The 25,734-nt window shown below is 39.1% G+C and overlaps 1 protein-coding gene across 2 annotated transcripts in view; it reads right to left on the bottom strand.

Annotated features, from left to right (window-relative positions):
• Positions 1-2,702: 2,702 nt before the first annotated feature.
• The window catches only part of LOC104236568 (probable thimet oligopeptidase), a 45,621-nt gene continuing 22,589 nt past the window's right edge, over positions 2,703-25,734 (bottom strand). The window contains exons 7-20 of one of the 2 annotated variants that reach the window (XM_070172042.1): positions 19,239-19,316; positions 18,845-18,937; positions 18,436-18,516; positions 18,173-18,335; positions 17,952-18,072; positions 17,789-17,858; positions 17,609-17,716; positions 12,392-12,489; positions 12,264-12,309; positions 11,759-11,855; positions 4,598-4,671; positions 4,420-4,524; positions 3,869-3,949; positions 2,703-3,034 (exon numbers count right to left, since the gene is read on the bottom strand). In XM_070172042.1, the coding sequence (XP_070028143.1) occupies positions 2,927-3,034; positions 3,869-3,949; positions 4,420-4,524; positions 4,598-4,671; positions 11,759-11,855; positions 12,264-12,309; positions 12,392-12,489; positions 17,609-17,716; positions 17,789-17,858; positions 17,952-18,072; positions 18,173-18,335; positions 18,436-18,516; positions 18,845-18,937; positions 19,239-19,316 (1,323 nt within the window). In that variant the 3' untranslated portion in view covers positions 2,703-2,926. The other variant, XM_070172043.1, reaches the window with a different exon arrangement.

Below are 25,734 nucleotides of genomic sequence, written 5' to 3' on the forward strand. Positions count from 1 at the left end.
ATTCATGTCTAAACACAACTCTAATTTTCAAATACCATTTCACTTTTAAAAAAAATTAAATTTTTTTTTGGAAATTTACAATTTTTATGTCTAATTTGGTTCTAAGTATGACTACGAAAATACGTAAAGCCAATTCAAAGAAATTTAAAACCTGATTTCCTCCACAGATTCTTCAGTCCAAATGACGAAAGTTTCCAATGTTCATCCTCTTTTCGCTATTCTCTTACCCCCGGGATATGATACCTAATTGTATACGGTCAAAATCGAGCTCGACCTTTTATGATTAATCAAGGCAGAGCAGTTTCAACTCTCACCGGCTCAGTAGTTCTTCGAATTTCGGTGCCAGCTCGCGCACGGGCCACCAGCCCGGAGTCTTCTCTTTCTTCTTCTTCTTCGGCCTCATCCCTTAGTCGTTGGACTGACTCCATAAATAAAGGGATGATTTTCCCCTTGGGTTTACGAGCTGCTTTTTTTTTGGGTTTCTGCCCCTCGAAGTACGTGGAATTCGAAGTCATTTTCCTCTTTTTCTCCGACTTCAGAGCAGATGATTGGACTTCTTCATCACCAGACAGGGGCCTCATCATCACATCCTACCCGAGACCTACAAACCAAAAGAAATGAATAAGCCTGGGAAAATATTCGAACCATGGTCAAATGAACAAGTCAGGAAGAAAAGTTTACCATGACTACTAGCCTCCTATCGACCTTTCGCCAAATTGCACCATGCGCGCTCAGCATGTGTCGACTTCGATATTAGGCTCCTGACCCAATCCTCGAGTTGAGGAACCGTACCCTGCATCCAGGCAACGACTGCATCAAGTAAAATGCAGATAATAAAGGGTGAAAATACGAAGACAATAAACAGGAGTTAAGGAAGGGTTTATACTTACGTTTCATATTCCATTTCTCAAGAAATGGCACACTCTCGGCCGAGATCAAGTTCGAGGTCTTCACTCGAACAAATCGTCCCATCCAGCCCCGGTCTTTGTCCTCATCTATGCTCGAGAAAGGCGCCCTGGTTGCTCGACTTTGAAGCTTTATTAGTCCCCCTCGATAGAGTCTGGGGCTATAGGCGTATGAGGTGGTCGAGGGTGAAAGGAAGCCCATCGACTTTACTTGAGAAGAAACGAAGTATATCACTATCCTCCAGAAAGTGGGATGAATCTGATCGAGGGTAACCTCGTATTTCTTGCAAAAATCTACGATGATCGGATCCAAGGGACCCAACGTGAAGGGATAAGTATAAATACTTACGAACCCTTCCACGTGGGTGGTGATTGCTTCTTCTGGAGCAGGCACCACCACGTGTTTTTTAACCCCAATTGCAATCTTTTTAACCTGGGAGAGGAGTTTCTCGGCTATCGAACATATATACCTCGATAGCGGTTCGCATCGACCTGGCACCAAGGAAGTCTTTTCAATCTTGAAATCAGAATCGAGGACACATCCCTAGGAAAAAACTCTTCAGGGCGTGGCTTCGCCGCCGGTTCCTCACCGACCGGCCGTGATGATGAAGCAGTCTCCTTTTGTGGAATGGTTTTTGAAGTCTTAGCCATTTCTTTTATGAGTAAAGAAGAATGGGACTATAGAGGAGCGCTTGGTATTTTATGATGAAGCGAGCGAAGAAATTCAGGGATATGAGAATACAAAGCTTTGAGGAAGGCAAAGGATTTTGAGGATTAGAATGAAGAAAATTTGAAAGTAAAGTTTGAAAAGTTAAGAAGAAGGATATTTATAATTTCTCAGTGACGGTTCAAAGCCAGTAATGACCGACTATCGACTGACGCGCATTAAATGCTTGGGGAACGTGCCGACATGGCGTTTCAATTACCTTTGTTACTTACGTCATGGTGCTTATGTCATGATTTATCGAGGTGAAGTTCGACGGCTCAAATCATTTCTTGTCGTTACTCTCCAAAAAACGAGGGGACTATTTGTATATGGTCAAAATCGGGCTCGACCTTTTTATGATTAATCGAGATCGGGGGTGACAGGCCAAGATCCAACCCCATGTCATACCGAACTGTGATACGAAGTTAGATTGCCAAGCTCGAGATCCTAAGACCGATTAAGATCGAGACCTACCAAAATCAAAACCAACCGAGCTGGAGATCGACCAAGATCGGGACCGAATAAGATGGAGATCGAGGGAAGCTTACTGGGTCGAATAACGGAAAGATGAAATATCCACTATCGGGCAAGGATCACGGCGTAAATCCCAACATGTATCAAGAAGAGACTGATTAATTAGTCAATTATGGAATTTTTTTACTATATTTAGGAATGTACCAAGAATAGGATTCTCATACTATATAAAGGGGGTCTAACCAATTGTAAAGGGCATCATATTCACGTCACAAAAACAATACTCTCTTATTCTTAAGCTCTCAATATTTTCGTTATTGTGTTCATACTTTCCAGCGATATATACGCTTAATTCGAGGGCAATCTAGCTCAAGGATTAAAGCTATACATTTCGTTTAGTTTGCTCCATTTATATTTGCAGTTAATTCCATTATCAATTTACATTTTCTCTCAATTTGTGTTAAGTAAATCACGTGTCCTTAAAACCACAGTATAAATTCAATTGTTATCCGTTTTCAGGGTAAACACTAACAACTTCACAATTACAAGTTATTTTGTTGTACTTAGGACCTTTCAGAAAATTTTGCGGAAAAAAAATAAAAAATAAAAAACCTACGAAGAGAGAATAAAGATTATATTAGCAACAGCTCAACCACACTTTTTCAATGGTTGTAGTTGAACTGCCTTTGATTTTACATGCTATTTCCATTTCTGATCTTTTTTGTTTCTCCTCCTAAAGTATTATCATGATGGAAAATAGTATATTTTTTGCCGGCAACTATATCTTTTACAGGATGGAGCAGAAAAAATTCACCCTGCTTTACCAATGGTGAAACGAACTCTAGTTTGTACCAGATATGCTGTCAAGAAAAGCTTGTATTGATGGGTCCCTCCCAAGAAATTCAGATAACATTTCAATGGGGTCTTTTCCTCCTCCTGGGGCCAATACCTACCACAAAGAGAAAATGAAAAAAATTTAAAGTGCCAAGAAAGGAGAGCTTTCTCATGTCATTACTTAAGAAAATGAGCAATTCAGCAGGGAACTTAGGATGTGATCCTCCCTGATAGTTTCTGGAAACTGCATTCACTTTCTGAAAAAACATGAAGACTTCCTCAAGCTGAGTCGGCTATCATGAAACTAAAAGACCTATAAAAATTGATTTAAGTAAAACTCAATACTCGTAGCCAGAAAGGCCCTAATCTTTTGAGGGGCAGGGGCAGGGGCTTATACTTCAGCCGTAATTGGAGAATGGAGTAATTGCGTGCAGACAGGTTCTTTAGTGTGCAGTGAAATTTTAAGTTTCAAGTTTACTGACGATTGGGGAGCGGCGTCAAATTGATAGAAACATAGCTGAATGTGGATAGAGACAGCAGTCCTAGTGGCTAAGAGGGATTCATTCGGTTAGATGTAGAATTTGGAAATTGTAGTAACATAGTAGCATATGTCATATGCTGCAATAGTTGCAAATCTAGACTACCCTCAGGTTTTTTTTTTAGCAGTTATCCCCAAGGATTCCTGCCTCAGATAACCACAAAAAGCAAAGGCAAAATTACATCTCCAATTGCAAAAGCTAGTTCTGGTCTTTAAACATGCAAGAGAAAGAGCGATCTATCCATGTTAAGTTATTCGCTGGGATCACTTGGTACTAATCACTTAGGTTTTACGGGAAAACTAACCCATCCTTGCAGAGTCAGACATCATATGTGGTTAAGTATTGTCGATCTAAACATAAAGTTCAAGTGTAGCAAATGGAAAGTACAATCTCAGGGATGTACTTGGTACCTTATTCCTAAATTGCAAGCCTGCTTGCAGGTTGAAAATATCATCATGAAACTTCAACGCAAATATATCAGCAGCAAAGACCTAGGAAGAATTAATAAATTTGTCAAAACCATATTACCAAATAGAATATAAACACTCCAAACTGTACAGTAATTCTGCAATACTTCTGGCAAAGCTTAGCATGAGGTAGCTGATGATGCATTTAGCAAAAATAATAAAATACACCCTTCGCTTCATTTTACATGGCGATGTTTGACCGGGCATGGAGTTTAAGAAAGAAAGACTTCTGGCACATACCCAAAATTGCTCTTAAAACATGTAATCTTAAACATGCCATGACATTTCTATGGCTATAAGAGCAATGTTATTAAGAGTAAAATAAAAAGTTCAAAGCTAAGAGTTTCCAAAGAAAAGAGTGCCATATAAAATGAAATAGAGGTAGTAAATGGAGGAAAAAGAAAGCAAGTAACATAATCTATTAGGCTTTTATGGGCACATCCATGAATGACAAACTTGTCAAGTAAACAGATAAGAACGAGGATGAGCACAACCTCACTCCAGATGTGACTGTAGCAAGTGGCCTCATAGCCAATAGCAGTTCGTGGAAAACATGAAGCTGGGTTAATTCCTTCTAAAAGCGGTAAGCCTACCATAACCTGGAGAAATGGAGAAGAGCTTAGACACAATATATTAGGGTTCCTTCCAATAAACAACAGTGACAACATATACCTTCGGATAAAGATGCTTGAACAGCCCACTAATGTCAACATTCTCAGTAGAATGAATAATTTGATCGAATAGACCTGAAAAGATGAATGTCAACTCTTTAAAGTGACCCTCTTTAAGTGACACAGTCTAAGAGGTTTGTGCTTCCTTCTGGTACATTGACCAACCTTCAACTGTCCAAAATATTTGTTTCCTACATTTTGTCCCCGACTAATTTATTTTAAGCAGGATAACAGTCACTGGCTTCATTCTGAGTGGTAAGTGCAGCCCCCTCCCCCACCCCCCACACCCAAAAGAAAAATAAAATAAAAAGACATCTGCAGCAAAAACTTGAAACCCAAGATTTATTTGATGGTGTATATGATAGCATTCTAAAAATTCATGAGTCCTACCAAACCTTTAACTCAGAGATCGCTATTGCATATCTTATGCATATGTGAATTAAATATGCAACAGTTTTTACGGAGCAAAAGGTAAATTATACTTATCAATAATATAGCATTAGGGAATTGCATTTTTCACATAAGGTGCAGATTACAAAATATGCCTTTAGCTACAAGGGGAAACTGATGAAGTCCATAAACCAAATACTATTGCACCAGAGAAAAATGCAAACATGAGGCGTTCAGCTGATGAACTGTTGTTCGACAGTCTTCAAAGCACCTGCCGTCAAACCCAAACGAAGCACAGAGGAACGGTTTCCCGAATGTCTCTACCTTCCATTGTCCTTTTTTTTTTCATCTTCAGCGCCAAAAGCACTGTGATATGGTCATATCATTGTCACCTATTTCATTCACATATATTTAGGAACATATGCCACATTTCAGTTGCAGCTTTCCTGTACTGGAACAGGTGATTAACACTTCTCTACTCTTTTCACACATAAAAAACATCTGTTGCACATCATTATTTCTCCTTTCATCAGATTATCTTGGGTTAGGCAAGCTTCATTTGGAGAGACTCATCCAAAAGAGGAAACCCTTGGAGCTTGTAAGGAGATTTAAGTAAATTTGTCGTTTTTGGTTTAAGAACATCTGAATTAATCATTTTCTCACACCTCCCAAGCCCTCTCACACAATACATCCAATAAATGCAGCAAGCCATGCATCCAAGTATCCAACTATCCTGTAAATTTTTCCTCAGATTAATGCTCCAATTATTACAGTCCTGCAATGAGCAATTGTAGCATCTGGATTTACAGCTAAATTGAGATATCAGGGTTAGTCTCCTTCAAGAGTTTATTTCTAAGATAACAACCTTTCCAAAATCTTTTTCGACCATCTCCTACTTTTAAGTAGGTGTATATTTGGAATGCTGACCAAAGACTTCTATGTGTGTCCTCAGACCATATCCATGAGAGGGTTTGAGTTTGTCTTGTTGCACCAAGAGTGTTGTTTCCCATTTTTAGCACTTAAACCCTTCTCCAAGGTAAATCTTTGTCTTGACTATATCACAAAAACTATTTAAATAGCTCGTACCCTCTAATCTTAAGTTCCTTACACCAAGTCCATCCTTAGTTTAGACCTCTTTCACCTTCTCCTATTTGACCAATATCATTTTATCACCCCTTTTCCTCAGAGGAAGCCTTTTCATAGTCTATTCAGTTGGTTCTCCACTTTAGCAAGTAAGGAAACAAAGACATGGTATACATGGAAAGATTATCGAATAAACTATTTGCTAAAGTTGCTCTTTCTCACTTAGACAAATACCACATCTTCCAACTTGATAGTCTATCTGCAGCGCAGGAATTGGCGATATCGGCAAAGATGCATAGAAGGAAAGAAAGCGGCAAAAACAGGAAAAAGAAACGAAAGTGGAGTTAGGGCTTTTGGTGCAATGAAAGGTATTGTTTGGAATATAAGAAAATGTAAGGGACAACAAAGTAGGATACTTGGTATCCAAGGAGCTTTTAAGCAGAAAAAATACAAGTTAGGGTGCCAATTAATGATTTTTGGCTTGTTTTAGTTTAAAAGCACTTTTGGTGTTTATCAAACACCAAATTTAAGACAAAAAGTGCTTAAAAGCTCGTTTGACCAGCCTTTAAAGGGTGTTTGGATAAACTTAGAAGCTGGTTTTAAGCACCTTTTGGCTTATTTTAGTGTTTGGTAACACCAAAAGTGCTATTAAGCTAGATGTTTTTATGCCAAAACAAATCAAAAGCCATAAGCTGCACACCTCAACATGGCTTTTCAACTTTAAAGCTCCTTGTGTTTGATTAAGTATTTTACTTTGTTAACCCTTACAGTTTATTATACTCCCAAAAATACCCTTCACTACACCAAAACCCCTAAATCTACTCTCGTTTCTTTTCCTTCTTGTGTGCCTGTTCCTCTGCTTATTTCCATCTTTGCCTTTCCATATCCACCGGGTTCACCGCTGACATTGTATCTCGTCACTGTCATCCCATTCCTTTGCTGCCATATTTGACAAATACATTTGGATTTATTAGTTTCCTTACAAAAACATTTCTGAAACCCAGTAACTTTTATAGGATCAATGTGAAATCCAACTAAAAAAACCCAAAAGCAGACTGGTGGTGATTTTATATCTTTTGCCCGCATTTGGAGGCAGGGGAGCAAGGAAGGAGATCTATTTTACCAGCAAAATAGTTCCTTCAACACCAATTTTCTTTTGGCGTGAAGGGACAGTTGGGGAGGTAGGAAAGCCAAAGTAGCTATCGAAATTGACTTTTTGGACCTTCCGTGATTGATACACTATGTTTTGGTGGAATGAAGTGGTACAAGGTAAAGTGGAAGCGAAGAAGACGGCGTACCTGAAGTTATTGGGGAGCATAGGCGCGGAGGAGAGGCAAGCGTGCATGGAGAGGTATAAGCTAGCTAGGAAGGAAGCTAAGCTGGTGGCCACGGAGGCTAAGACTGCGGCGTATGGTCGTATGTACGAGGAACTGGGGGAAAAAGGCGGGGAGAAGAAGTTATTCCGGCTGGCCAAGTTGAGAGAGAGGAAAGCTCGAGATGTGGACCAAGTGAGATACACCAAGGACGAAGATGGTAGAGTATTGACGGAAGATGCCCAGATTAAGAGGAGATGGCAGACTTACTTTCATAAACTTCTGAATGAAGAAGGGAATCGAGATATTGTGCTAGGCGAATTGGAGCATTCCGAGAGTCACCGGGACTTTTGGTACTGAAGGCGTATCAAGGTTGAGGAGGTTGTGGGAGCTATCGTAAGATGAGTAGGGGTAGAGCGACCGGGCCAGACGAGATTCCGGTGAAATTTTGGAAGTGTGAGAGGAGAGCAGGTTTGGAGTGGTTGACTAGGTTGTTTAATGTTTTTAAGGCGAAGAGGACGCCGGATGAGTGGAGGTGGAGTACGGTAGTTCCATTGTATAAGAACAAAGGTGATATCCAGAGTTGAAACAATTATAGGAGTATCAAGTTACTGAGTCATACCATGAAAGTGTGGGAAAGGGTGGTTGAAGCGAGGGTGAGGATGACAGTGTCTGTATCCGATAACCAGTTCGGGTTCATGCCGGGTCGTTCTACTACAGAAGCTATACACCTTGTTAGGAGGTTGGTGGAACTGTACAGAGAGAGGAAGAAGGATCTACACATGGTGTTTATTGACCTAGAGAAAGCATATGACAAGGTTCCTAGAGAAGCTCTGTGGAGATACTTGGAGGCAAAAGGTGTGTCGGTTCCTTACATTATGGCAATTAAGGACATGTATGATAGGGCAAAGACTCGGGTTAGGACGGTAGGAGGCGACTTTGATCATTTTCCGGTTGTAATGGGATTACACCAAGGTTCTGCGCTCGGTCCGTTCTCGTTCGCCCTGGTGATGGACGCGTTAACACACCATATTCAAAAGGAGGTGCCATGGTGAATGCTATTCGCCGATGATATAGTTCTGATTGATTAGTCGCGAGCCGGTGTTAACGAGAGGCTGGAGGTTTGGAGACAGGCTCTTGAGTCTAAGGGTTTCAAGCTGAGCAGGACGAAGACGGAATACCTGGATTGTAAGTTAAGCGCTGAGCCGGGGGAAGTGGACGCGGATGTGAGGCTTGAATCATAGGTCATCCCAAGTAGATGCAGCTCAAGTACCTTGGGTCGGTTATCCAGGGGGGAGGGGAGATCAACGAGGATGCCACACACCGTATTGGGGTAGGATGGATGAAGTGGAGGTTAGCATCTGGAGTCCTATGTGATAAAAGAGTGCCACTGATACTCAAAGGTAAGTTCTATAAAGCGGTGGTTAGACCGGCCATGATGTATGGGGCTGAATGTTGGCCTGTTAAGAACTCACATATCCAGAAGATGAAAGTGGCGGAAATGAGGATGTTGAGATAGATATGCAGGCACACTAGGATGGATAAGATTAGGAATGATGATAGTCAGGAGTAGGGGTGTTCATGGTTCGGTTTGGATCAATTTTTCCCTAAAAAGAAACCAAACCAAGTAAGTCGGTTTTTCAAATATTAGAACCAAACCAAACCAATTAAGTCGATTTTTTCTTGATTCGGTTTATGTCGGTTTTTCGGTTTTTTCGGTTATTTGTCGGTTTTTTCTTAAATATAAGACATACATTACCAAACACATATTTCGGCGACCACATTTTCAACGTAACACTATCAAATCAATTGCCCTTTGAGAAACCTATTATTTACCAAGATATATTGATGATAATTGAATCAAATAGTGATGAATAATTTAAGGACTCAATTAAAAATATATTATTTTTAACATGAAATAGATTCTTACACTTAACAAAAGAAAACTACCAATCAAACTAAAATGTAAAGGTAAAGACATGTACTAAAAGTGTAATCGATTAACATTTACTATAAAAAATTTGAAACTTTGTATAAAAGTATACATATATATATTATAGGTGTAATAATAAATTTAAAATAGCTACTCCTATATTCGGTTTGGTTCGATTTTTTTTTATTAAAACCAAAACCAAATCAAATTTGATCGGTTTTTAAATTTCAAAACCAAAACTAAACCAAAACAAAAAGTATAGGTTTTTTTGGTCGATTTGGTTTGGCGTTCGGTTTGGTTCGGGTTTTCGGATTTTTATGAACACCCCTATTCAGGAGAAGGCACATGTGGCTCCCATTGATGACAAGATCCGGGAAGCAAGGCTCAGATGGTTCGGGCATGTTCAGAGGAGAACCCTAGATGCTCCGGTGAGAAAATGTGAGCGGTTGGTTGTGGAGGGAACGAGAAGAGGTAGAGGGCGGCCTAAGAAGTATTGGGGAGAGGTGATCAGGCAGGATATGGCGAGGCTTCAGATTTCCGAGGACATGACACTTGATAGGAAGATGTGGAGGTCGAGTATTAGGGTTGTAGGTTAGGAGGTAGTTGAGTCTTTCCTTACTTCGTACCATTGTGAGACCAGTCTGATAGGGTTTTTGTCTAAGATAGCTAGTGGCAATATTGTGTCTTACTATTTCACTTTTCAGTGCACAACCTATTTACTAGCTATCGCTTTTGCTTTGCATCTTTCTTCTGGATTTCATGTTGTTCCTATTTTCTTATGATTTCTGTGGTGATACTAATATTGTCTCCTTTTTCTTTTTGTTTTCTTGAGCCGAGGGTCTTTTGGAACAGTCTCTTTACTCTTTCGGGGTAGGGGTAAGGTTTGCGTACACACTACCCTCCCAAGACCCCACTAGTAGGATTTTACTGGGTTGTTGTTGTTATTGATATCTTACTAAGAAAATTTAACCTTCAATTAATTGTAATGTGCATTTTAAGTCCGTCATGAACTAGACTCCGACCAGTTTCATGGTTTACTCTTAAAACATGTGAATATTAGTATTACATTATGTAATATGCCAAGTGGAGGCTATTTTAGTGCTTATGTTCCACATAGAAAGGTGACAGTTGCGAACAAACTATATCCCCCTAAATTTGCAGTAAAGAAATATCAATATAACCTCCATTTAGCATAGTAAATGTAGGCACGTGGTTCAATAGTTAATATTCTATTGAATTTGCGGGAGGCCATCAATCAAGAGAACAAAGTGGATATTTCAATTAAATGGAAGTTAAATATTGCTTAGTTAGATATCACGAGAACAACAACAAAATCTGACCGAAGGAACCAAAAGTGCAATTTCCCACGGAGGAAAGTGATGTTTGATCAAAAGATAAAGGCAAAAGTCCTTAAGCCAGGACTGAATGTGAAATAGGTGAGCTAGGATGACCTTACTTCTCTCGGATCATGCATGCATAAATTATTTCAAAATTAGGGGTGGCAATTTGAGTCAAAACCCATTTGACCCCGCCAACCGGCCCAAGGTTGGGTTGGTCATTGACCCACCCATTTGTTGAACTCAGCCAATCTTGACCTAACCCATTTCAGCCCATCTAAAGTTGAGCCGATTTTTAGCCCAAGTTGATCCATGAGTAACTTTGCTAAAATATATTAAAAATAATATTTTTTTTGTTTGATATGTTATATATGACCATAATAAAAGGAAAAAAAAAAGTCTTATTTGATAATTAAAAAATTCATAAGAACACAATAACATTAATTAAAGCTTGGTAAGAATTGGGCGGATTGGGCTATGACCCAAATTTTAGCCCAACTTGACCTAGCCCATCTCAACCCAAGTTACTTTTGGGTGGGTCAATAACCCGCCCATTTATTGACTCACCCAATTTTAAACCGTCCAAAATTAGCCCAACTCGCCCATTTGACACCCCTAGTCAAAAGCAAAGAAATGTTTAGAAAAAACTGCAGATCAAACCTAGTGAAGTGCTGATAGAAGATCTGATAACACAAGGTAATGGGATCAGGGCCAGAAGGAGGACAAATCCAGAATGTTGAGCAAGTAGAGATGGCATACAGGTGTTTGTGATTCTTTTTATCAAATGACGTATAGTTATTTGTGATTATTCTTACATTGCACATTCTAAGACTATATCATAGAAATATGTGGGAAAGGAGTAAGCATATCATTGAAATTGTGGCAATTTAATAAGAGCATATCATTCAAATAGTGGCAATTTAATAAGGTATGCATGACTAGGGAAAACACAAGTTTTGAAACTTTGCAGCAGAAAGTGATCTGATGAAGATTACCAATTTTAGTATCTAAAAGGACCCAAAAGAACAGAATAGGTTATCCCTTCATGGATTAGAAGAAGAACCAGTAAATTGCTAAGTTTTAAACAAGCTAATAGAAAGACTTACAATAAAAGATCTCCTGTTTTAATTTCAGTGCTGAGAAGGAGCATCGCCATTTCTTAAGCGATTTACAAAGTTCATCTTTGATGGGCTTTGTGATATCCTACAAAAGGTAAGTGATGCCGATAGAGTATAAATATTATCAAACTATCTAAAAAAGAACGATTACCAAGTTTGTTGGCAATAACATCAGGTCAAGCATAGTTTCTGATTTGAAGCCAATGTATCAAACTTGAAATTTATTGGTTAAACTAGCATGAAGGTTAACATAAGCAAGTAAAAAAGCAAATGCATTCCTTCAAAGTAACTGTTTTTCTTCCTTCTCTTTTTTTTTTTTTTTTTTTTTGAATGGTAAATGCTACTCAAAAGAACATTTCTTGCAACAGAGAGAACAGATGGAAGAGCAAAGAAAAGCAGAATAGTAGCAAGTCTGAATATCTGACGTATTTTAAGTCTCATCTTACTGGAAGCATAGAGAATGGATAGAAAGTACAGTGGAAGTATGGATCACCTGATGAAAACCAGAGATCAGCCTCAAAGAGAGGCTTTCATAGCACCTGGCACGAATAATTCAAACTTATAATACCATAAGCTAACGACACAGGGATCAATTTAAAGGGCAAAGTGTTAAACACATACCAATTCTCCATCAAAAGGGCAGGAATCTCCACAAAATCAGGATCCAGGCGCAGCCCCGAGAATTTGGCAAATGATGCACAGTTGCAAATGTGATGTATCTGAAGCAAATACATCAGTGAGAACACACTTAGCTGTTCCAAAAATTAACCCGGTGTGTGGATGAGATTTTACATAGAGAAGTACATAAGGTAAACTTTATCAATATGGGTACCACAGCTGAATGATAAGCATCTACAAAGTGGTTGCCCAACATATTTTAGCCAAATAGCAGGAATAAATACAGACATGAATTAATCCTCGAGTTAGGTCTCCTTTCGACCATAAACAAAGCGACTCTACTTTTCAATTTAGTAATCGAGAAATTCCAAAGGGCGAACTAGCGCATTGTTCGAAACTCGGGGGATAATGAGCTCGTACCAATACCCTTCTCTACTTAAATACCACACTTTTGTCTCTGACAGGTTTCGAACATGTGATGTGCAAAGTGACATTACTTGTATCATAAAATTATTCATGGAAGAGCATTTGATTTTAATCTTTAATAATGGTAGAAGCTAATTTCTCTATTCATGAATATGAAAGGAATTCGTACCGTTACAAGAAATCAAAACAAATGAAAGAGAATATTAAATGATGTGCTACATGTATTGATCTAGTAAATGTATTTAGACTATATTTACAACTAATATTCTATAATACTCCCCCTCGAGTTGGAGCGTAGATGTTGACCCTGCCCAACTTGCTCCAAAGATAATTAACTCGAGTTCTATTCAGCGAATTTGTGAATAAAATAAGCTAGTTGCTCTCCAGTCTTTACATAACTAGTGGAAATCAGGTACTCCTGAATCTTCTCACGAATAAAGTGACAATCAACCTCGATATGTTTGATTCTTTCATGATATACTGGATCGAGGCGATATGCAGAGCGACTTGATTATCACACCAGAATTTTGCTGGTATAGAGTAGTTCAACTCAATTTCTATCAAATGGTTATGTATTCACATAATCTCACTCGTGGCCTGTGCCATAGCTCTGTACTCGGATTCTGCACTTGACCGAGATACAACATTTTGTTTCTTACTCCTCCATGATATAAAATTTCCACCAACAAAGACACAATAACTGATAGTCTAAGTTGCTCTGACACGGCAATTTAGGTGTCGCACCTGTGTCGACACGACACTAGCATGGGTGTGCGCATGGGATCTGTACCGGATTTGGTCAAACAATTTTGGATACTTTGACCACAACGATGGAAAAATTCGAGACGAGATACAATTTGATTCGGAAATCAGAACCAAAACTAGGGTAAATTTGAAGAAATTAGCATATCTTATCTAGGAAATCAATCCTTTACTTATCTACAACTTGAAAATAAAAAATAAATCCACACTTTACAAGCTATACGTAAGTATTCCATAAAAATTCTCATAATTTAGAGATACTTTTCTATTTTTATTTTTTTGAATCAGTTTTAGTTAGATCCTCGCAAACGTATCCGTACTAGGATCTGTATCCCTAATATTAGAATTTATATCTTGAAGGATCTGACCTCTAGATCTGCACCCGTATCAAAGACCTGCACCCGTATCCGAGCAGCTTAGCCGGTAGTAAACCTTCTACCAATTTTAGATCCAACCCAATCAACATTTGCAAACCACCCAATGTAAATAATTAGACCCATTTAATTTATACTGTGTAATTTTGGATAATGCTGGAACTATTCTAGTCACGGAAGCTTTATCATCAGACATTTTAACTGATATTTAGTCAACTGATGAATAAAAGTAAAAAAATGAACAATCTGACACCCAAAATTGGTTGACAAGAGCAAGACGTGAATGATACCGAATAAACAGCACACACACAAAATAATAGCAATCCGACACCCAAACAGAATCTGATAGTTGTAGAAGCACAAAACAAATTACCAAATTGACTGTCTTAGAAGTATAGGGAAAAATAAAGCCAATCTGGACGTGAAGAATAAACTCCAAACAGTGTTTTAACACCAAGAAAAACACATGGTATATGCTAGAATTGATGAGGTGATGCCGGAGTGTGAGAGGCAGTCGCGAGGTGGTGTGTGTGACTCACTCGATGCCTACCCTGTCGCCGGGAAAAAATTCTCAGCATGAATTGAGCCCTAGCAGCTCTGATACCATGTAATTCAATGGTAGAAGTTGATTTCTCTATTCATAAATATGAAAGGAATTTATACAGTTACAAGAAATCTATCTAAGGAAAGAAATCAAAACAAATAAAAAAGAATATTACAAGATCTGCTAAATGTATCTAGAATGATCTAGTAAATGTATTAAGACTATATTTATAGCTAATATTCTATAACATAATCCTTTTGGTCCTTGAACTTCAACTATGCATTGGCAACTAGAATTCTATGTGCCAGAAGGTGGATGTCATTTGATGTAGTGATGCCATTACATAAGGGCAAAAGGAAATCAACCCATATGATAGGGGGGAAAAGGAGGATAAGAAAAGAAAGGAGACGAACACTTGTTAGATCTGCATCTTGTCCCTTACTTGACTTGTCTTAGCAGAGAACTAGAAAGAGAACAAGAATTCTTTTTACCTTGATAAAGGTGGTGTGTGGTCCAACTTATGCACACTATCTACCAGGTATTCACTATCTTCAGCCACCACGAGTATCGGTAACTCCGTTCACAAAGACTTAATAGATGGAGAGAATAGCATTTTTGCCTCTGCTAGGTTTTGTACAGTTAAATATAGCAACAATTCATACTATGTAAATATAGAAGGATACCCAAATCCTGTAATTAGGTAATTAGGAGATTTTGTAGGCCTGTAATTATAGCATTTCCTTATTTGTATTTCATGCGAAGGTTATTTAAACCCAACAGCTTGAGCTTTAAGGGAATAATCAAGCAATCTATTCTACGAATTCTTTCTTCTCTTCTTGTCTTGACATGGTATAGAGCCAGGCTCTTCGCCAATTTATTGTTTACCCAATGTTGGGTCCCCATCTTATATTGTCAACACTCTAGATGTCCAGTCCCGGGCATGTTGGTGGTGAGAGTGTTGAGTCCCACATTGGCTGTGGAAAGCAAAATTGAACTCCTTATATGATCTTGGCAATTCATATCCCATAAGCTAGCTTTTTGGTTGAGTTAGGCCGAAGGTCTATTTCTTTATCAATTATATGTGAAAAAGTTGTGATCAAAGAAAAAGCTATTTCACTTCCAAGATAGTAATATTATCATATAAAATGGAACAAATGGAATATTCTATATTTTTTTGTTGTTATACACAAATGAAGTACTATATTACGATAAGAAATAATACAGTATACTATTATCATTTACATTCTTACATGTTCTTACTAAAACAATAGTATCAAAAGTTAACACAACAAAACAACACTGAGGAAAAATTGAGACAATTGGGATTATTGGAGGAAGTTTAATATTGGCTATATGCAATAAACTAATTGAAAATTTGGTATGGACTTTAAATTATTAACGAATACGAAACCATTAGCACCCAAAGGAGAAGCTCTAATCGGGAACCGAAATGAGTTGTGTAGGCTAGAGAATAGGAAGGGGGTTAGAAAAAGGATAAATGGAAGGGGAAAAAAAGAACAGAAAAGAGAGAAGTGATTGTTAATGATGTTAGTTGTTGTCTTGTTTTTGGTTCTAGCTTTGCCTTTAAAATAGGTCCTGTTATGAATGCACATCACATTGCAGCTCCAAAAGGGACCAGCGTGGCCGTGAGCAAATGCAAATAAAATTTTAAGGACCAAAGATGCAAAATCTGACTTAGAGGACAGAAGAGTTTTGGGGCTTCTGTGGTTAGCCATTCAATTTTTGTTACAGCTCAAGTCTATGGTACGTACTGTTCCCTTTGGCCCAACTGACCTCATGGATTGGCCTCTTTGGTTACATCACATTGAGCTAACAAGCAGGTGTACCATGTGTTTGTGATCTGTCTTATATAGCACATCACTTTTGTGTCCCTTTCCAGTGCAGGATAGGTGTCATGCATTCCATCTTTATTAGTCTGTTAGCCTACAGTCTGTTGGTCCTTCTCCTTAACACGTCCTTATCACCCTGCTCCTTCATGGGCATCACATGCACCCATCTGAAGAACTCAGCGTCCTTGTAGAGGTTTGTCCCATTATCGTACCCATAGTACATATTGTTCGCATTAACCAAAAAGATGTCACAAATTTGTGTCTTAAGTTACTCCATATCGAGCCGAAAAGCCTGGGTACCACGTGAACTTTTATTCAGCAGAGAAATCTCCGAGGACCAGAGGTGGATGATTGGAAACTCGGTGGATAATGGGTCTGCCCCTCTATCCTTCTCCACTTAAATACCTAACTTTTGTTTGCGGCAGATGTGCGCCTAATTCACACATTGGCATACCATGAACTTGTGCTTTGTTTTTTATAGTACATCACTTTTCTCTCTCTTTCTAATGTGTGATTTGTCTAAGATGTCAAATGCACCTCTTCTTAGGGAGCTTTCTAACCTGGAATCCTGTCAGTCATTCTCCTTTGACCCGCCCCCATCAGTCCTCCCTCATTCATGGCGTCACAATTTTACACATGATACTTTTTACTCCACCAAACACATACAATTAAGAATAAGATAAGCATTTCTCTCTAGAAGTCTTCCAGTAAGCTTTAACAAGATAATGTCAAAGGTACGGCTCTATAGTTCTCCTTCATGGCAATATATACAATAAAGTTTCATGGCATCATACTTCAATTCTTTGGTTGAAGCACGGCCTTCATTTTTTAACAAGTTCAGATCAGGCGATTAATCACATCTGACAATTTTTTCTTGTTACCACTTTCCGAGCTGCAGACAATCCTTATATGTAACGAAGGCAGCTCGATAATGATTTCAACATGGATTCGACCCGAACTAAACCATTTTTCAAGGGACTGGCAGTCACTTGGATTAATTCCAGTGCACCCCTTGACTAACAAGTTGTGAAGCTGGCAATGGCTCTTAGCCAGTGCCCCACAAGGTTTTTCCTCAAAATTGAAATTATTAGACAAAACAATAATCGCAAGATTGGCTAAGAAAAAAGGACATACTAGTATTTAATTGGAAGGGAGGTGCCAGGTGACATTGCTCTCCAATTGTATTATAACTTGACATGAGAGATAACTGGAATTCAGACTAGTGTTCTAATTTTTCACTAGGCATGAAAGGAAAGTCACATACCACATGACCAAATTCATGGAAAAGATTCACCACTTCAGGGAATTGCAACAACCCAGGGTGACCATCAACTTTCTTTTCAAATTGAGAAACAAGTAGTGCCACAGGAATCTGGATCCAAGGAAATTTCGTTAGTGAAAATCTAAAAACTAGAATCAGGCAAATGATACATCCAGCAGTTACCTGTCTTGAACCATTATTTAGTAAACCATTCTGAAGAGCTACGACACAGGTGTGCGCATATTTACCGACTCTGTTAAAATTGCAACGAATTTTCAGTATTCTACAATAAAGTTGATAAAGGAAGCACATTGAACTTGAAGAAGAATAATCGAGCTGGGATAACCTGGAGTATAGATCTAGGTAAAAATAACCAACAAGTCCTTTAGAACTTAGATCTGAAGTTGAAAATAGCTGCACATCTGGATGCCAAACCTCAGCACCTTCAACTTCCTTGAAATCTAAGCCTAATATTAAATAAATTATTATTATTATTATTACATTATTGTGCTATGAGTAAGGGAAAAAGGATCAAAGACAGCACCAAACACAATTCGGGGTGATTACCAAATAAGTCTTGGCAGATTTTGAAGATGCCGGACAAAACCAAATTGATAGGGAAGTACTGTTTAATTACTCCAAAATTCATATGGAATTGTTGATCTTTGACTCTTTTGACGTAGTATGGAAGATCCTCCATGCCGAAAGGACATTCGCCTTCCTCTTTCTTCTACATTACCAGAACACAAGAATCTTCAAGAGGTGAAGCATATAGGTGAAACAGACCAAACATAAGCTAAAGTGTCAACATACAGGAAATTCGAAGTTACCTTTAATGCTTTAACCATCGAAAGTTCCCTGTAGGCTAAATCATTTAAGCTAGCAGAGAGACTCTCCAAGAACTCAAACACCTAATAAGTTTGAAAATCAAGAGAAACGGCAGACCAAAATTCATTTTGCAAACTTGTAATAAACATTCCAAATATATAAAACATAAATTGTTACTCTTTGCATATAGTGGAAATGATAGATATTCAGCACCTCTTAACATTTTGTGCATAATCCTTCTCTTTTTTTATAGTAGTGGTTAGAACTATTAAAAGGAAAGAAAGGGTAATGACGGAATAGAGTAAAGAGAGACATGTATTCCTAGGAGCCAAGGGAGTTGTGTATTCTTCTTGAGGGCAAATTATTCAAGTTCTGTAAAGAATATCAACCAACAATGAATTCTGCACCAACCTTAGAGGAAGACTTTGCCATTCTAACATCAGTGGCATAGTCAGCATAATTTGCAAAGCCAAGCAATCTAGCAAGCTTGTGCCGCAACTGAATCTGAAATTGTACAAGAAACATGAATATTAACTGGAATTTGAATAGGAGGAGAAGACAGCATATTAGTACATTGGTCAGTCAATCTGCATCCATCAGGAACTTAAGCGTACAGTAAGTTCATCTTAATCATCAGCATTTTCTGTGAAAACAATATTCTCCACAGACAACCAAAACAATCGAAGTAAAAGCTCATAGTACATTCAGTTCTCAATATAATAGAACTCCTAAGAGTATCAAGTATCATGTCAACTTCTTTTTCTATGCAAATGCTCAGAAACTGCAAACTTTTGGGCATTCATACCAGCTTTTCAAGGATAGTAACATTGGCTTCACATCTGCGCCCATAGGAAATAGAAACAGCTCTTCTGGTTGATCCCACCTTCAAAGACAGAGAATTTCTATATCACAAATGTTTAGGATGGTTATCAAGGAGACAGACATAGAACTTTCAGAAGTAACATTTTTGCATAAAATAAGACCTTATTTCAAGATGTACATTGAAGAGATAATTAAAGACTGAAGCAATAAAAAAATAAATACAGGGTGAGGTATTTCTGTCAGGAACTTGAATTTTGAGCAAGAATTTAACAGCACCGCATAAACCCAGCTTGGCTCAAGATAAGTAATCGAATTTGCTCCCAAAATGGGTCCAACAACCAGCTTAAGTCCACAAATGGGCTGCTCTTTTTTTTTTTTTTTTTTTTTGGGGGGGGGGGGGGGGTTACAAAAAAGGAGAGTTTGCAGCTTTCAACGACCTATATTTTGATTGGACACGACTGACGGCTATTTAGGCCTAATTAAGTACAGGTCGTTGGATATTACTAAAATCTACTACCTTTAAGAATAAAGGTAGATTTTTGTAAATGTCCAATGACCTATATAAAAAATATAACGCCCACCCAGCCACGAACGAAACACAAAAACGCCAAAAGTTTGCCCCTTCTCGCAGTAAAAACCGGCAATCTCCCCATTTCTAAGCCCCAAGCTCTCGGTTTCTGAACCAGATACCCATCATCCACGATGTATAGATGGGAAGTTCTAGTGTCATGTTTGTGCCCCTCCTCTACAGTCGTGTCATACAGTGCTTATACAAATCTAGGTTCTGTGTGATGTACGCTTTTGGCCGTATACAATTTGATTGACGGTTGATCATGGTGCTTTTAAAGCGTCGGCACCCAGAGACATACATTCTAGGCAACTACCACACTAGAAGACATTGAGCTAATTTAAAGGCTTCCTGTAGATGTCCATAGTCCACACTGTTGGGAGGGGTTGTGGGGTACCAAGGTGGCGAGATGAGATGAAGCATTTGACAGACTTTCACCCCATTGCTAATTCGTTAAAAGGGTGGCAGATTGGCACATATCTGATTAAGACCTACTTTGACTAGGCAGCAGATATTACTATGGATGCTCCCGACGAGGTAGTGCAGCAGGGATGCCAGCGTACATAGTATGCATGTAATATATGCATTTACATGTTTCATGCTACACCAAAAACAAAACAAAAATTAGCCTTAATCTAGAGAATCAAATTAGCAGTATCTTCAAAGCATCTTTTATTTCTCTCAAGCCATATAGTCCACTGAAAATGTTGGTTTATGTTTAGTCAACAATGGCATGCTGAAAATGTTGGTTTATGTTTAGTCAACAATGGCATGCCAATTGGAAGAGTTGGTGGAAAGAGTTGGTGTGGATGCTAGGAGGAAGCTTCCTCCTTTGATGTCACCCATGACATCAAGAGGAGGTAGTTTGATGTCACCAATGACATCAAGAGGAGGTCTTTACCTCTATAAATAGATGCACTCCTTCACTTGTAGAAATCATCCCAAAATAATACAATACATTGTAGTGAGTAGAGAGTTAAGAGAGAAATTCTCTTAAGTGTAATTGGGAAATCTCCCCTTCCTTTGTTAATATTAAAAAGGGCAATTGTTCTCTGGTGGACGTAGGATTATTTTGATCTGAACCACGTTAAATCTTGTGTTCTTTCTTTTACGTTTCCGCTAACAATTGGTATCAGAGCGACAGGATTCTTTAACGATCCAAGGAGAAAGAACAAGCAAATATGAGTTCCATGAAGTTTGAAATTGATAGATTCAATGGACGCAACAACTTCAATATCTGGAAGATCCAGATGATGGCGTTACTGCGGAGGGAAGGTTCAATCCATGCTATTGACGGAAAGTATCCTACGGATATATCAGCTCCCGACAAGGAGAAGATTGAAGGGGATGCATTGAGTGCAATCCAACTATCCCTTGCACCTAACGTGCTTTGTGAAGTGAGTACGGGTACCGAAGAGACGGCCAAACAGTTGTGGGAAAAGCTAGAAGGGCTATACCAAGACCGATCAGTGACAACAAGAATGTTGTTACAACGGCGTCTTCACACATTTAAGATGGGGTCAGGTACTTCGTTACAAGATCATTTAGATGCGTTTAATAAACTTGTCATGGACTTACAGATTGCAGGAATTAAAAGGGAGGAGGAGACGCTTGCATGTGCTTTGCTATTTTCATTGACTTCAGGATATCGTGATATTGAGAATTCAATGATGTATAGCAAGGAGCCTATCAAGCTTGAGCAAGTGCGGCAGGCACTTAACTCTAGTGATGTGCGGAGGCACATTGAAGGAGATAGAGATGACCAGGCAAGTGGCCTCTTTGTAAGAGGCCGGACTAGCCAACAGGGAAAGACCAAATCAAAGCACAGATCAAAGTCTCGTGTGAACAAGAAGAATACAGAGTGTTGGGGTTGTGGCAAGAAGGGGCACTTTGAACGAGATTGCCCAATGTCAAAGTCCAAGGAAAAGGCGAGTGCATCTACAGTTGAACAGGTACATAATTTTGATAATGATTATGTACTAACAACATCGTGTAATAATAATAGTAGTTATGAAAACAAATGGGTGTTAGACTCTGCTTGTACTCTGCATATGACGTTCCGAAAAGACTGGTTTAGCAGCTACGAGAAAAGTGGAGGAACCGTAGTAATGGGCAATAATGCAACTTGTGCAATAGTTGGCATTGGCTCAGTTCGGGTTCGCTGCCATGATGGAATCGTGAGGACTATTACACAAGTCCGTCATGTTCCTGATCTGAAGAAGAATTTGATCTCCTTGGGTACTCTGGATGAACAAGGCTACAGGTACATGAGCGAAGCAGGAACTATGAAGGTGACTAAAGGTTCTTTAGTCATGCTGAAAGGCAAGCTGGAGAACGGCCTTTACACATTGGCCGGAAGCACCATTGTTGGCTCTGCAAATGCATCTACAGTGCAGTTATCTAATGATAACAAGGCAAGACTATGGCACATGAGACTAGGTCATATGAGCGCACGTGGACTGGAGATGTTGAGCAATCGTAAACTTTTGGAAGGTGAGAAGATCAGCACGCTTGACTTCTGTGAGCACTGCGTTCTAGGGAAGCAGAAGAAGGTCAGCTTCAGCACTGGCAAACACAAGACAAGAGGAGTGCTAGACTACATCCATTCAGATTTATGGGGTCCTTCTAAACTTCCATCGAAGGGCGGAAAGAGGTATCTTCTCATTTTTATTGATGATTTCTCACGAAAGGTTTGGGTGTATTTTTTGAAGGCAAAAAGTGATGCTTTTGAAGCATTTAAAGAGTGGAAGATTTTGATTGAAAATCAAATGGAGCGGAAAATCAAGTATCTTCGCACAGACAATGGCTTGGAGTTTTGCAATGAAGAGTTTAATGAATTCTGCAAGGTTCATGGGATCTCAAGACATAGGACTGTCAGGCATACCCCACAGCAGAATGGAGTTGCCGAGAGAATGAACAGAACTCTTCTTGAAAAGGCTCGTTGTATGCTCCTACAAGCCAAAATGTCCAAAGTATTTTGGGCTGAAGCAGTTCACACTGCTGCTCATATTGTCAATCGATCTCCAGCATCGGCAATTGACTTTAAGACTCCGAATGAGGTATGGTCAGGTGAACCCTCTAACTATTCATACTTACGAGTATTTGGGTGTCCAGCTTATTATCACGTTAATGAAGGAAAGCTTGAACCAAGGGCTAAGAAGGCCATATTCGTAGGGTATGTGGATGGAGTAAAAGGGTACAAACTTTGGTGTTTGTCTTTACTCAAATTTATAGTTAGTAGAGATGTCACCTTCGATGAATCCTCTATACTTGATCCCCGTAAAGTTTCCGTGGAGTTTTCAGGAAACAAGAACAACGAGCAGGTGGAGCTTCCGGTGGAGCTTGCCAAGGAAAAGGATCAAGAGACTCAGGTTAAAGATGAGTCAGAAGATGTAGGCGTTGAAGAACTTGCTGTCAATGAACCATACACAATTGCGAAGGGGAGGGAGAAGAGGCAGACACGAGAACCGGAACGCCTTATAAATCAAGCAAACTTGATTGCATATGCGTTCGTAGCTGCACAAGAAGAGATTAAAGATCTGGAGCCCTCCTCGTATATTGAAGCAACTTCTTGCAAGGATGCCGCACAATGGCGGTTAGCCATGACTGAAGAGATGGAGTCTCTTCACAAGAATCAGACATGGGTCTTAGTGAAAAGACAAAAGGGGAAGAGGACAGTTGGATGCAAGTGGGTCTACCGAAAGAAAGAGGGAATTCCTGAAGTGGAAGATGCTAGGTTCAAGGCGAGATTGGTTGCAAAAGGTTTCAGCCAAAAGGAGGGAATTGACTACAATGAGATTTTCTCTCCGGTCGTGAAGCATAGCTCAATTCGCGTGCTACTAGCATTGGTTGCACAATTTGACTTGGAGCTTCAACAGCTTGATGTCAAAACTGCTTTCTTACACGGTGATCTAGAAGAGACAATCTATATGGATCAACCTGAAGGTTTCCTAGCTGAGGGAAAAGAAGATCACGTATGCCAACTAAAGAAGTCTTTGTATGGTTTGAAGCAATCCCCTAGACAGTGGTACAAGAGGTTTGATGCATTCATGACTACACATGAATTCTCAAGGAGTGCATTTGATAGTTGTGTGTATCACAAGAAGATGTCTGGTAACTCAATGATTTATTTACTGTTGTATGTTGATGATATGCTTATTGCTGCTAACAACATTACAGAGATAAATGCTTTGAAGAAACTATTGAGTAAGGAATTTGACATGAAGGATTTAGGAGCTGCAAAGAAAATCCTTGGTATGGAGATTTCAAGAGAAGACGATGTTGTACATCTTTCTCAGAAGAGGTATATTGAAAGGGTTCTCGAGAGATTCAATATGCAAACGTGCAAGCCTGTAAGTACACCATTAGCTCCTCATTTTAAACTTTCAGAGTCACAAATGCCTCAGTCTGAGGATGAGGTGGAGCATATGTCAAAGATTCCTTATGCCAGTGCAGTTGGTAGTATTATGTATGCTATGGTATGCACACGTCCAGATATTGCTCAATCTGTAAGTGTGGTAAGTAGATACATGTCCAACCCAGGAAAGAGGCATTGGGAAGCTGTCAAGTGGATATTGAGATATCTCAAAGGAGCTTCTGGTGTTGGTCTTACCTTTCGAAAAAGTGGTACAGGTATTTCAATTCTCGGTTATGTGGATTCTGACTATGCAGGAGATCTTGACAGAAGAAGGTCCACAACTGGATACATCTTTACCCTCGTTGGCAGTGCCGTCAGTTGGAAGTCGACTTTGCAGTCGATTGTCGCTTTGTCTACGACAGAAGCAGAATACATGGCAGCAGCGGAGGCGGTAAAGGAAGCTATCTGGTTGAAAAGTTTAGTAGCGGAATTGAGTTTGGTTCAGCTGGAATCAACTCTTAGATGTGATAGTCAGAGTGCTATTCATCTAATGAAAAATCAGAGATTTCATGAGCGCACTAAACACATTGATGTCAGATTTCATTTTATTCGAGATGTTATTGATGAGGGAACTATCAAGGTCGTGAAGGTTATCACAGACGATAATGCTGCAGACATGTTGACCAAGATAGTCCCGCTCGCTAAGTTTGCACACTGCAAGGACTTGGCGGGGGTGTGCATCAACTGATGCAACTCCGAAGAGAACAGTTGCTAGGTGGAGGTGGTATGTTCAACAATGGTTTGATTCTTCTTGTTTCTTACAACGGGGTTGCCCAGTAAGCTTAGAAGTTTTGGCCAGAGTTGTTCACACGCTCGAAACGCAAACCAAGGTGGAGATTGAAAATGTTGGTTTATGTTTAGTCAACAATGGCATGCTGAAAATGTTGGTTTATGTTTAGTCAACAATGGCATGCCAATTGGAAGAGTTGGTGGAAAGAGTTGGTGTGGATGCTAGGAGGAAGCTTCCTCCTTTGATGTCACCCATGACATCAAGAGGAGGTAGTTTGATGTCACCAATGACATCAAGAGGAGGTCTTTACCTCTATAAATAGATGCACTCCTTCACTTGTAGAAATCATCCCAAAATAATACAATACATTGTAGTGAGTAGAGAGTTAAGAGAGAAATTCTCTTAAGTGTAATTGGGAAATCTCCCCTTCCTTTGTTAATATTAAAAAGGGCAATTGTTCTCTGGTGGACGTAGGATTATTTTGATCCGAACCACGTTAAATCTTGTGTTCTTTCTTTTACGTTTCCGCTAACATCCACAATATCCACGCATGTGTAGTGTTCCACCAAAGTAGCCATATGATATTGGTACTTAGCAATGTGAGTTAGTTGATAGCAATGGGCTGCTTTTAAGAACACTTCCCAAAATTCTGAAATAAAATCATATATTCGTTTTACATTAGCTATCATCTTTTAGAAAGAAGTTCTCATAAAATAATTTCACCAGCATTTAATAACAAATACTGAAGCTCCTTAGGTTCAACT

The sequence above is a fragment of the Nicotiana sylvestris genome, chromosome 4 (genome assembly GCF_000393655.2).
Source record: "Nicotiana sylvestris chromosome 4, ASM39365v2, whole genome shotgun sequence".
NCBI lineage: Eukaryota > Viridiplantae > Streptophyta > Magnoliopsida > Solanales > Solanaceae > Nicotiana > Nicotiana sylvestris.